Here is a 13,616-nt window from a genome sequence, read left to right on the forward strand (position 1 = left end):
AGCAAGGGAACCGTAGGTTTGGTCCTCCAGACATGTTCGATAAAGACATCAAACCCAGGGGTTAATTTAAAGAAATGCTCATGTTCTGCCTGGATAATGTCAGGTGACTGCACCTACGTAACTCTGTGGGATTGTTGAGTCGATTTCACTTTTTTGTTTTTAGATTTCACTTTTGTTTTGGTGACATCTTGAGTTTCCACTCAGACTCTGGAGTTGTGAGTTGGTCCTGTGATGCAGACACCTCTCCGGATTGATAATAAAGAGAGGACTGGATTGTTATCATGAAGTCAGGGTTTAACAGTTGGCCCGGTGATTTCCACATTCTGATGGTAATATGTGGAAGTCACTGAGAGACTCAGCTGTCTGTCTGCCTGTCCACGTGTTGTGGCATCTGTCCAGAAACACTGTATCTGACTTTGTATTTGTCTGTAAATACCTGCTGCCGTGTGGCTTTGACTTCCTCCCGCTCGTTTGTTTTTCAAGCATCTTCCTGTCCTTGCCGTTATCTATTTCTCTGCTACCCATCTTGTATCCGTCTGTCTATTCCCATCATGACTTCTGTCTTCAGCTCTTTATATCTCATCTTCTCCCAAAACAGAGTTGGGTATTTAGAGAGCTTTATTAAGATGTTTTTGATTCTGCTTATCAAATCCGGAATGTACTCAAATATGTATACTCGTGCATTGTCACAATAAAACAGACTTAATATCAAATGAATAATTAAATAAGGGATGAAGGCTATACAACATGCTGAAACCTTTTCCCGTAGTTTTATGTAATTATTCACTTGTATTAGTCAATTCAAATACCAGAGGGAAAACAAGGGAAAATTCAACGTAGGATGGAGTATACTCATTTTTTTAAATGATACATATTTTTGCACTTGCAAAGAATTAGGACACAGTTAAAACTATAATAGATCAAATAATAATCAGAGGGAAATCTGCTTCAATAAACGATGCGTTTTGTGTTATTTACATTTTTTGAATAATAAGATTGAATGAAATGTGGCATTGATGAGCAGAGTCTATAAAAACATCTGAACTCAATACCCAGCTCCACTCCTGATAGATATCTTAGTAATGTCAGTGCTCTGTGTTCCTATCAGACAACTGTCATGTTAACAACAGCGGAGGAGACTCGACTAGAATCCAACAGTTGATTGAATGTCCGCGTGAGTACACATGTCCACACCTGCTCTATGCTAAACACACACTCAGAGGAATATGGAGAAACACACACGGAAGCACAGATGCTGCCAGAGAAAGAGCAAAAATAAAGATATATGTTTTTATAAATACTTGATTTAAAAACTCCGATGCTGATTCTCTTGGTTTTCATTTAACTGTCGAAATGAAAAGATACATTTGTGTTTTTTTTATTGCAAAAGGTACCTGTGATGAGAAATGCAGTCGGAATTTTATAATGAAAGGGACCCATATGCTTTCTGGGGTTTTCCCTCTCCTATAGTGTTCTAAAGGTTTGTCTTTGAAGGAGAACACCTCAAAGTTCCCTCCACATACTCCCCTGCCTCCATTGGACTCCTTTGTTTACTTCAGAAACAGTGACATCACTATGTAACACTCACTCTTCTATTGGCTAGCACTCAAACACATTGTACGCGACAGCTAAAGGGTAGGACATCTTTAAGCGATTGACCAATCACAGCAGAGCCGGCCAGCTAACCTATCAGAATTGAATTATGAAACCTGACATTTAGGATTATAGGTTCCTGTTAAAGATAGTGAAAAGGGAAAATGTATGTTTACCTAATATCTCATCATTTGGAGCACAATGGCCATTTTATTAACAAGCTTTATACATTTTAACCCAAACTTTGTGAGAGATGTCAACTCAACATTTTGGCAGAGAAAGTTTTTCGATGGCTTTAGGTTTTAAAAATGAATTTTTCCAGAAGTTGTTTTATCAGTGAACTTCTGCACAATGTTAGTCAAATCTAGAGTTGAAGGAACACTGACATCATAGATGTGAAAGCTCTAATGAATGTGAATATAATGAATTTTTATTCTCAAAGCATAGAATAATTACACTCTAAAGTCTCAAGAGCAGCGTCTCTTGGGAAACCATGTCCCCATTATTAAGAATAAACATAGCCAGCCCCGTCAAGTGTTCTCTGAAAACATCTGAAGCTTTTTGCAGTTGGTGTTTTATTGCCAGAAGTCCGGAGACATTGCTGTATTTGCCTAGAAATCATCTTTTCTTTTTCTATGATTCGAGTGAACCCACCCTTTAAAAAAACAGACGTGTAGAAATTCTTCAATATGTATATTTTGCTCCTGAACGGTCTCATTGAACTTCTTGTCTAACACTCAGTAACAGGCTGTTGCTCACTCTGACCGGTTCTCATCTCAATCACTTTTCTTCTCTTCTTCTTTAACAGATATTCACACATTGCATATTTAACAAACCTCCTCCGAGTTTCTCTCTTTGTCTTTCTGTTGCCATCCTTCTCTTTTGGCGCTTTCGTTTTTCATGGTCGCTTCTACCGAGAGAATCAGTAGATCAATTTAAATATGTAGTCTATGGGAATGTTCCATGGCTTGGTATATGTCTGATATCAGTTGAACTGTTATCTCTTCTTTTCTTTGTTTCTGACCAGCAGTTACTTTTGTTATCAGCTGTTAGGAACATATGAGTGCTCATGCAACATTACTAGCAGTCCTACATCCTGAAGTTGGAGCTGGTTGCTGTTCAACATGTAGAAGTCCTACATCCTGCTCCATGGGTGGTAGAGATGTTCTAAGGATGTTGTTATAGGCTGAGATGTGTGTCGACATGTGCTCTCTAATGATGAGGTTTCACTGAAAACAGGAAAGAAAGCAGAATTCTCTTCTTTGCAATTAGAAAAGCCAACTTATATGCAGACTGGCGGCTTTCTATGGATCAGGAGGACTTGCACTCAGGAATAATATTTCAGATCAGCTTGTGGGGTTTGTTTATTGTAGCTGGTGAAAGAATATCTAGGCATCCTATGTTGAATGATAGTGAAAGGTTAAAGCATCTGTACGTTATTTACTTTAACATGTTGTTATTATCTTGGACTTTTTGCAGTTCTGATGTGGCATTAAAGTACAAACATTTGACATTAAGCATACTTACTTTTTCTTGTAATACCTGGGGACAACAATTCTTTTTTTTGTGATATATATAGGATCAAATAAGTAATTTCAGCACAAAACTATCCAGGCGCACATATTTTGTTGCTGTTGTATTAGCAGGATGTCAAGTCGGTCTATCGGACATTTGAGTTTGGGACATATTTAAAAAGATAGCGGTTGTAATGTGTTGTTTCCTTACTCATTGAAATTGGCTTTATTCACTCATTCTTTCTTTTCCCTGCAGCCGTCAAACAGCTGAAGGAGGCTGTGAGTTCTTCCATCCACAAACTGGCCAACTTTGATGGTAAGAGCTCGAGACCTTTCTGTTAACTAACATTAGAGATCAAGCACATCCTTAATCTTATGAGACTGATTTCAAATCCATTCCCACATGGATGCTTTTATGATTATTTGATGGCAACGGATATTACCCTTCTGTTTTTTTACTTCGTTCAGTGTATTATCTGCTTTATGGGTGAGGAGATTTCATATCATTGTTTTGTGAAAATGCTCTCTCAGACAACATTACAATGAGTCATGTTGATTGAACAAAAATATATTGAATATTAAACATAACCTTTGAAAAAATTTGTGTTTGTAGAAGTGATGGATGCCCACCTACAGAACAACCAGTCGGGAGAAGGCGACATCCTGGCCAGCCCTGACCGACTCAAAGGTAGCTCGCACTCACACACACACACACACACAAGACATTTCTTATTTCTATTCTTCCATACTTTGTAGTATAACGCACATTTCTTTACAAGGTTGTTTATTTAAAAAATAAAGGCAATTGTAACGTAAGCCAATTTCCCCCCCAGGGATATTTATGATTTATTGATTGATACCATTTTTGGTTTCGATGCAAACATGCTTCTTAAATGATATTTCGATTTTCACATTTGACAACATGAGGCTTGAAACATCCATAACCTCAATATATATTGAAACATATAAAAAAACAACGATGTGGTGGTTTGAATGGTTTACAGGTTTATGTTGTTAGGTATAAAATAACCCATAGCCTTACCAACAATTATATTTCGGTTCCAGTTCTTGTTTATTACTTGTTTTAATTTAACATTTGACAATATCTATAGGTATCTGGATTTACTAGCGACAGTGGCAGTGACTTGTTTTTTTGTGAAGTCACAAAGGGTAGAATCTGCTGACATGGAGACATCCTACTATACTGACCTTTGACCTCTGCCTGAGCTGTTGTAAGAGTTCTGACAGTCATCCATACACAATGCTCAGGCTCGGCAGCAGCTGTGTGCGGGGGCTTTGAATCACAACACTAATTCTCTGGATATGCATATCACTTTTACGTGTTTCTGTACTTCTGGAGCTCTGATTACAGAAATGCCTCCCAAATGCTGTAATGTTAACCGCTACAACTCCATGTCTGAACCCGTCCCAACCCTTACTCCATTCTAAACTTGATTAAGAACCAGTCTAAACTGTCCTTTGATAATGTGAGGAATAACCACATTTCCTCTCTGCCAGTGTCGACAAATCAGATTGAATACAGAAAAATAGATGATGAGCGTTGAACAGTGAAGAATATACTAAAGCTGTGAAGCTAAACTGCTGCTTTGTTGTTTCTGTTCCACCACCTGAACCCCGCAGCGCCTCACACACTGTAATCCAGTCCTTTCACTACACACACAAGGACACATGTTCACATACGTGTGGTGACCTATTTTTCAATGCCTATCTATTTTGGTATTTTCTTCTTTTTGTATCTTTTGCTGGTTTTATACAGTTTTTTATACCAATGTTGTCCCTTCCTGGTTAACGTGTGTGTGTGTGTGTGTGTGTGTGTGTGTGTGTGTGTGTGTGTGTGTGTGTGTGTGTGTGTGTGTGTGTGTGTGTGTGTGTGTGTGTGTGTGTGTGTGTGTGTGTGTGTGTGTGTGTGTGTGTGTGTGTGTGTGTGTGTGTGTGTGGTGTGTGTGTGTGTGTGTGTGTGTGTGTGTGTGTGTGTGTGTGTGTGTGTGTGTGTGTGTGTGTGTGTGTGTGTGTGTGTGTGTGTGTGTGTGTGTGTGTGTGTGTGTGTGTGTGTGTGTGTGTGTGTGTGTGTGTGTGTGTGTGTGTGTGTGTGTGTGTGTGTGTGTGTGTGTGTGTGTGTGTGTGTGTGTGTGTGTGTGTGTGTGTAGAGAACCAGACCGATGGCAAAGAGTCCGACATGTCAGACACTCTGAGTCCCAGCAAAGACCGCAGCAGTGACGACACGTCAGGTCAGTAAAACACATCAAATGTAACGTAAATGGAATTTAAGTCTCATCTGTGTGACTCCCTCTGTGTTCATTTATCATACTTTTCTTTCATTAGTTTTAATTTCAAGGTTTCTATTCTGTAAAACTCTCTTTTTTAAATGAATAATGTTGAATTTAGTCTGTCATGACTTCAACCTGGAATAATCATCACCTTTTTTTAAATGGTGTTCTTGATAAAGTCAGGAAGTAACTAATTAGAACCAGGCAGAACTTGCTGAAAATGAAATCCTGTTAAATGTTTTTTATTTAAAAAGAAATATGTCAACAAAGTCCCAAAAAAAGTCTTTTTACCTTGTTTTTTATTCAAGCACTTAGTAAAGCTTGTTCATTCCTATTTGTATTAAGTCCTCATTGGAAACAAATCATAACGGAAATCACCATGTGTGTTTCAGACGGCAACATGGACGACCAGGAACTGATTGAACCTCAGAACAGAGGAGCGCTGCTCAAAGGTAACCATGGCAGCTCATCTCTGCTTTGTAGTCCTGCTCTGTGCTGCAACAACAAACCATGAACACCAAACTACATCACATTATCTAGTAATACACCAAACTCTCCATAAGGTAGAGCTGTTCCGTGGTGTTGATGCCTGCAGGTCCTTAAATAATGTTTTTATTTGTCACTGTGTTGCTTTGTAGTATTTGATATGGCCATCACCCGTGCTTAGAGATTATTCTAAATGAAGACGTTTTTTTAAAAGTTGATCTCCTCTGTGTTTTTGTAGCTGAGTTGAATCGGGCCGGGCTAGAGCCTGGAGACACAGAGCAGGTCATCCACCACCTCCACAGAGAGCTTCTGGACGCCCAGGAACTAGCCAACACCGGCAAGCAGAGATGTCTGGAGCTACAAGGTAATTCATGACAGTACATAAATATCCCACTACAATAAACACTTAAATAGTAGGTAGCAGTGTTCACCCAAGCTCTTATTAAGATTAGGATCCTCAAATTCTTAGGCACTTTCACACAAGTACTTTTCCCAGGAATAGTTCCCGGAACTTTTATTTCCTGAAACTATCTAGTAAATCGCGTTCACACCGGAATAAGTCCCTGGGGGAGGATTAGGAAAATGAAGCCGCTGACGTCACTTCTTCTTCTGCTGCTTTGGGCTTACTGGCAGGCCGCAAACCACTTCACGGCGTATACTGCCACCCGGAGTCCCCGGCCGGAAGTCCCCGGAGTTGGGGAAGGCTTCAGTAGAAGCTGCTGGGAGTCCCAGAAGCTTCTACTGAAGCCTTCCGAGTAAATCGCCAGAACGCCGACACCTCCTCATCTCCACCGCTCCCATGTTTTATTTTGTGTTGCCATAAGTTAGTCTCTCTGCATTTCTGCGCTGGGCTAATGCTAATGCGAGCAAATAAAATGGCGGCTTCACAGACAGTTTTACGGGGCGTGGTTTGCAATTCGCCCAGCCAATCAGAAATTGGAACCTTTTTCTCCCCAGGAAAGTCCCGGAAAGTTCTAGTTCCAGATCTTTTTGGTGTGAACGTAAAATCCCAGGAACTATCGGAACTATTCATTACCAGAATGTTTACGTGTTATATTACTCTCATTGTGCATCACGTGGCAACATAACGGTTTCATATATATTGCTAAATGAAATCTAAGCAATTCAAATGATTTAATGAGACTTCCACTGGACCCCACAACTCTCGTTATAATGAAAGCAATCTACAAACATTAGTACATAGAAATTCAATTACACGTTATACTCTCTGTGTCTGTCTGTAGCTCTGCTGGAGGAGGAGACGAGGAGTAACTCTAGGCAGACTGAAGAGTCCACCAAACAGATCCAGTACCTGCAGAGTGAGTACACACACACACACACACACACACACACACACACACACACACACACACACACACACACACACACACACACACACACACACACACACACACACACTGTCTATTAGGTACTATACACCTGACTCCCTTTGTGTGTATTTGTTTGTGTTTCAGCTCAGCTCGGGAAGCTGCAGGCCGACATGGAGGGGCTGAGGGAGCAGAGGGAGAGCACCATCTGCTCCACCCGAGAGGAGCTCTACTGCGCCCAGGAGGAGGTACCACTCCTCCTCATAGCCCTCTGTCACCTGTGTGACTTCCCTCTGATTCCTCCTCTCATTGTCCCTCAACTCGCTCTGACACCTCTCTGACTTCCTGTTGCTCCATGTCAATCCCTTTTCCCTGACACCACCGACTCCTTGACTCCCTTTCCTCTCCTCTATCTAACTTCTAATGGAACCTCCCATCTCCTTCTTTGATTGATGGCCAGCTCTTCTGTCTACCATCTGATTCCTCCTATCTCCTTGTTCACGCTTTTCTTACTTCTCTTTTGACACAAAAAAGAAACCCTCTCTTATTCAGTATGAGACACTATTTCTATTCTATTTTATTTGTATTACTTGCACTATTTTATCTGTTTTATTATGTTGCCCATTTGGAGGAGCCCGTGACCTCAGATTTTCATTGACCTCCACACTGTAGCTATGTGCAAATGATTATAAGCCTTGAATCTTGAATGAGACCTTCTGTCCATCGGTTTACTGTATATTTCCCTCGCATGACATAACTGACCGATTGGTGTTTCTGCCCTCAGATTATCGTCCTCCGGCACGCCATGGAGACGGCGACGACGGAGCGTGAGCGGGAGATCAGCGCCCTGCAGGCCGACCTGGGCAGCGTGCGCTCTGAGCTGGAGCGCTGGAGGGACACGGCCGAGAGGTACGAGGGGGAGATCAGCCGGCTGCAGGAGGCCTTCACACAGCAGCAGCAGCAGCAGCAGAGCTCCGCCACACAGCTGCAGGGTGAGCACACGGCCCCGCGCCTACACTAACACTGTCATTAAAGCACACAGGTGGTGACTGTTCTCTTCTTCTTCCTCAGCGGAATGTGTTACGTTGAAGCTGCAGTGTGTGTGTTTGCAGCAGGACTGTGACGGCCTGAAAGGGGAACGGAAAGCTCTTACAGACAAACTGCACCGCCTGGAGACTGAGCTGAGCAGGTATAAAGACACACACACACACACACACACACACACACACACACACACACACACACACACACACACACACTTGTGACACTTACAGTCTGCAATACAGGTACATGACTCGTGGATTATAATTCTACTCTTTTGCCATGCTTAGTAGATATTAGTATCAATGATCTACATCTTAACTGAATGACTTTCCAACCAGACACTGATGTTTAATCCGTTTATCAGAAACATCTTAACATGTACAGGTTAAAAACATGGAAAATAAAACGTTGTCCTTCATCTACAAACATATCTTCACTGTTGATGATGCTGCAGAACAGACCATTAGGGATATTATAAATAGCATCACACTGGAAAGTGTGTGTGAAAGGAATTCTAACACTCCACTGATACGAATATGAACCCCAAACATCATAAGAACATGGTTCTTAACCCAATCAACCACAAATACAAGCAGCATTACTTTAATGATTTACTTTCATTATTTTAACACACTTGTTGGATGTTAATGCTTTTAAATAAATGTTAACAATTCAACCTAAACATTTTAAAAGTTTGTTGCAGCCTAAATTAACTGGTGAAATTATGAAGGAAATGTTATTGCTCATATAAACCCATGACAGAAATGTAAGAATTTGTAAACATTATAGGTATTGCTGTAAACATGTCTGGATGAATATATATATTTAATGTTACACATAAAAACAAGATGTGCTCATTACAAACTGAAACCAAACTCTTAATAATGATAAATCTAAAGTTGAGGATGAAGCCGGAACATATCAGGAATGCGTGTCAAACCAAGATGGCGGATGTTAAAATCAGACCTAAAAGTCTGTGTGACAGCCGTGATGGAGTTGATGAATGCTGGCGCAGGATGCCTGACAGGAAGCCCATGGGTGCTGATCCGAGTTCAGATTCAGCATTAAAAGAAGGACGATAAGGAGCGCAGGAAACGCAGTGTCCAGCTGATTCAGGGCGACAGCTGACTGACAGAGTGAGCCGTCAGCAGGTTGACAGCTGTCTCATCTCCATGGAGAGCAAACATCACCGCATGTTCTCACCGTGCCGAGAGGTCAGCAGGATTTTATCTGAGTTACAGCTGTGTTGAGTTTCCAATAAACTGAGGGCGCCATTGGCAGCACTTCCATGAATATCTGGAATGCACCTCTCTGCTGACATCACACTATTACCTAAACAATCCTCAAAGCTAGGGTGGGTAATCTTCTCCAAAAATATGTCTTGTTATATTTGTTGAAATTCTCTTTACGTCCAGACGGCAATCAATGAAGCATGTGCTCTAAATACCTGGCTCTGTGGAATGACAGAACCATTGTGTCTAATTATTTAGCTTAGGTTGAATCAAACTGATTGGACAAAGAGTTGCTGTTGCTGGCTTCTCAAGATGAAATGATCAAAATGAAGATGATTTCAGTGCCAACATTACCTTTAAAGCAGCACTAACACACGTCTCCCAACTGCTCCCCTGCAAACATTGGTTGCACTCTGACCTGGTTCAGATGTGCAATAAATGCAATGTCACTAAATAAAGCCTTTTTACCTCAGCAATTATGATCGCTTAAAACAAAAACAACCTTCCAGGGTGTCGGAAGAAGTGACATTCTTTTACAATTAACATTCAACTAAAACCAGTTTTCAAAAGAGAGGAGAAGAAAGTTCAATCAGTGACTACTTTTTCATATGAACTTACTTTATAATACTAATTATTAGGGATCGACCGATATGGCTTTTTCAAGGCCGATACCGATTATTAGTAATCAAGGAGACCGATATTTGGAACCGATATACATTTGCAGTAAAATCAGAAAATCTAGTGTCAAAATGGAGAATAACACAAACTCCAACACAACTCAACACAACTTCTTTGAAATGCATTTAAGCATATATTATGTTTAATGAACTTTTAAACATCTTACAACTGGTTTCCTCTCTGTGCCCTTTTCTTTAGTGCAGCCATCTGCTATGAGTTAGAGAGAGACAAGAAGTGGGGCTGCAGGCTGACATGCTTAACTAACAATAATGCTTAATGTATTATATCAAACCAATGCCTGTCTGTCTAGCATACAATCCCAATAAGCTGCTAGCAACTGCAAAACACTAGTGCTAGCTAATGTTTTGCAAACTATTAAAAGTGAGGCTATTACAGTAGACCTAACGTTAGACTAGTAGCCTCACTTCTAATATTTTTCTAAACATTTGCTAAATACATGTTGGCTAGCTAATGAGCTGCACATATCAACCTGAAAAACTGCGAGGCTCCACTCGCAGCCCCCCCTCCGCACCACAGACTCCGCTGCGAGACGCTGCACGCACCCCAACGCTGACTGACTTCCCGCGTCCCTGTGTAACTGGGAAGCTGATAGAATTGGATCAATAGATCGTGCTGTTTTTGCAACTTCAGCATAGGGGATTGGGATGTTTATTGAACTTCGGCTTTCAACTGATTTACCTTCGAAACACATGTATGGCTCTGCCGCTCAGCGCTGCTGCTTGCCTCTGTCTGTGTCTGTGTTCTTCGCACCTGCCTGTAATCTGAGAAGGTCCCGCCTCTATGGCTGGCTCCCGCCCGGAAAATCTTCAGTGTTGATTGACACTTCAGTAATAGCCTATCAGATAGCGCTGTGGGCGGGACATTGCTCGTGTACAGAGAGTGGTGACTTCAGACAGAGAAACGGCCGCATCAGAGCCAAAGTGTTATCGGCAATTTTATAAAAAAAAAGGCCGATACCGATAATCGGTCAAATGTGGAATATCGGCCCCGATAATCGGCCTGGCCCATAATCGGTCGACCCCTACTAATTATTACTATCATGTTTGTTTCCATTGTACCTTTTTATTGCATCTTTTTAAAATATTCTAGCCCAATTCTGCCTTTTCCCTTTGCTGTTGTAACGCTGTACGTTTCCCTGTTGTGGTCACAATGAAACGGTTTAGAATCTGAATCAGGTGAGAAAGATTTGCTAAAGGAAAGGTTGTGTGTGTTTGTGTGCAGCACCAGGGAGCAGAGCCAGGTCCTCAGCAGCAGCCTGGAGTCTCTGGAGAAGAGGGAGGGGGCTCTGCAGCACAAACTGGGGTCTCTGGAGAACCAACACCTGCAGGACGCAAGCAAGCTGAAGAGCCAGCTGGACCAGGCCCAGGCCCACACACACACACTGCAGAGAGAGGTACGCACGCACGCACACGCACACACACACACACACACACACACACACACACACACACACACACACACACACACACACACACACTGCAGAGAGAGGTATGCACACACACACACACTGCAGAGAGAGGTACACACACGCGCACACACACACACACACACACTGCAGAGAGAGGCACGCACACACACACACACACACACACACACACTGCAGAGAGAGGTATGCACACACACTGCAGAGAGAGGTACACACACACGCACACACACACACACAGCAGAGAGAGGTACACACACACGCGCACACACACACACACACACAGCAGAGAGAGGTACGCACGCACGCACACACACACACACACACTGCAGAGAGAGGTATGCACACACACACACACACACACACACACTGCAGAGAGAGGTACACACACGTGCACACACACACACACACACACACACACACACAGCAGAGAGAGGTACACACACATATACACACATACACTGCAGAGAGGTACACACACACACACACACACACTGCAGAGAGAGGTACGCACACACACACACACACACACACACACACTGCAGAGAGAGGTCCACACACACACACACACACACACACACTGCAGAGAGAGGTCCACACACACGCACACACACACTGCAGAGAGAGGCACGCACACACACACACACACTGCAGAGAGAGGTACGCGCACACACACACACACACACACACACACACACACACACACACGCACACTGCAGAGAGAGGTACACACACACACACACACACTGCAGAGAGAGGTACACACACACACATGCACACACACACACACTCACACACACACACACACACACACACACACACACACACACACACACACAGCAGAGAGAGGTACGTATACACACACACATATACACACATACACTGCAGAGAGGTACACACATACACTGCAGAGAGGTACACACACACACACACACTACAGAGAGAGGTACACACACACATACACTGCAGAGAGGTACACACACACTGCAGAGAGAGGTACACACACACACACACACACACACACACACACACACACACACACTGCAGAGAGGTACACACACACACACACACACACACACACACACACACACACTACAGAGAGAGGTACACACACACACACACTGCAGAGAGAGGCACAAACACACACACACACACTGCAGAGAGGTACACACACACACACACACATACACACACACACACACACACTGCAGAGAGGTACACACACACACACACACACACACACACACACACACACACACACTACATAGAGAGGTACACACACACACACACACACACACACACACACACACACACACTGCAGAGAGAGGCACAAACACACACACACACACACACACACTGCAGAGAGAGGTACACACACACACACACACTGCAAGCAACACATTATTCATACAGCACGTTTCCTTCCAAGCAGAAGCACAGTGTGAGCTTCTGTAAATAATGAGACCCACGAGTTAATAAACAATAAAAATACAATTCACTTTAATACATGAATGATACAGGGGATTTAAAACCATTAAGGTGTAGGAGTAACAATAAAATACTTTTTAAAGACATTTAAATGAGAACCAAAAAAGAATGTGAATACAATCTGTGCAATGGGGTGTGTGTTGTTGTGCAGTATGAAGACACACAGTCCCAGCTGTTGGACCTCCGTCAGCGCTACGAGAGGACCGAGAAGGAGAAGCTGAACATCCACCAGGAGCTGGAGCAGTGCAGGAGCAGCCTGAAGCTGCTGCAGGACAAGACCAGCTCCGTGAGTACACACACAGACACACACACACACACACACACACACACACACACACACACACACACACACACACACACACACACACACACACACACAACCACACACAGACACACACACACAGACCCACACACAGACCCACACACAGACCCACACACAGACCCACACAGACCCACACAGACACACACACACAGACCCACACACACAGACCCACACACAGACCCACACAGACACACACCCA

The 13,616-nt window shown here is 42.8% G+C and overlaps 1 protein-coding gene across 1 annotated transcript in view; it reads left to right on the forward strand.

Moving 5' to 3' along the window:
- The window catches only part of slmapa (sarcolemma associated protein a), an 82,249-nt gene that overhangs the window by 63,982 nt on the left and 4,651 nt on the right, over positions 1–13,616 (forward strand). The window contains exons 14-25 of the mRNA XM_034082885.2: positions 1,109–1,174; positions 3,364–3,423; positions 3,721–3,795; positions 5,276–5,356; positions 5,788–5,847; positions 6,120–6,245; positions 7,126–7,200; positions 7,357–7,457; positions 7,994–8,201; positions 8,281–8,398; positions 11,406–11,577; positions 13,247–13,466. Coding sequence (XP_033938776.2) covers positions 1,109–1,174; positions 3,364–3,423; positions 3,721–3,795; positions 5,276–5,356; positions 5,788–5,847; positions 6,120–6,245; positions 7,126–7,200; positions 7,357–7,457; positions 7,994–8,201; positions 8,281–8,398; positions 11,406–11,577; positions 13,247–13,466 — 1,362 coding nt within the window. The remainder of the gene's footprint in view (positions 1–1,108; positions 1,175–3,363; positions 3,424–3,720; positions 3,796–5,275; positions 5,357–5,787; positions 5,848–6,119; positions 6,246–7,125; positions 7,201–7,356; positions 7,458–7,993; positions 8,202–8,280; positions 8,399–11,405; positions 11,578–13,246; positions 13,467–13,616) is intronic.

This window comes from Pseudochaenichthys georgianus, chromosome 5 (assembly GCF_902827115.2).
Source record: "Pseudochaenichthys georgianus chromosome 5, fPseGeo1.2, whole genome shotgun sequence".
NCBI lineage: Eukaryota > Metazoa > Chordata > Actinopteri > Perciformes > Channichthyidae > Pseudochaenichthys > Pseudochaenichthys georgianus.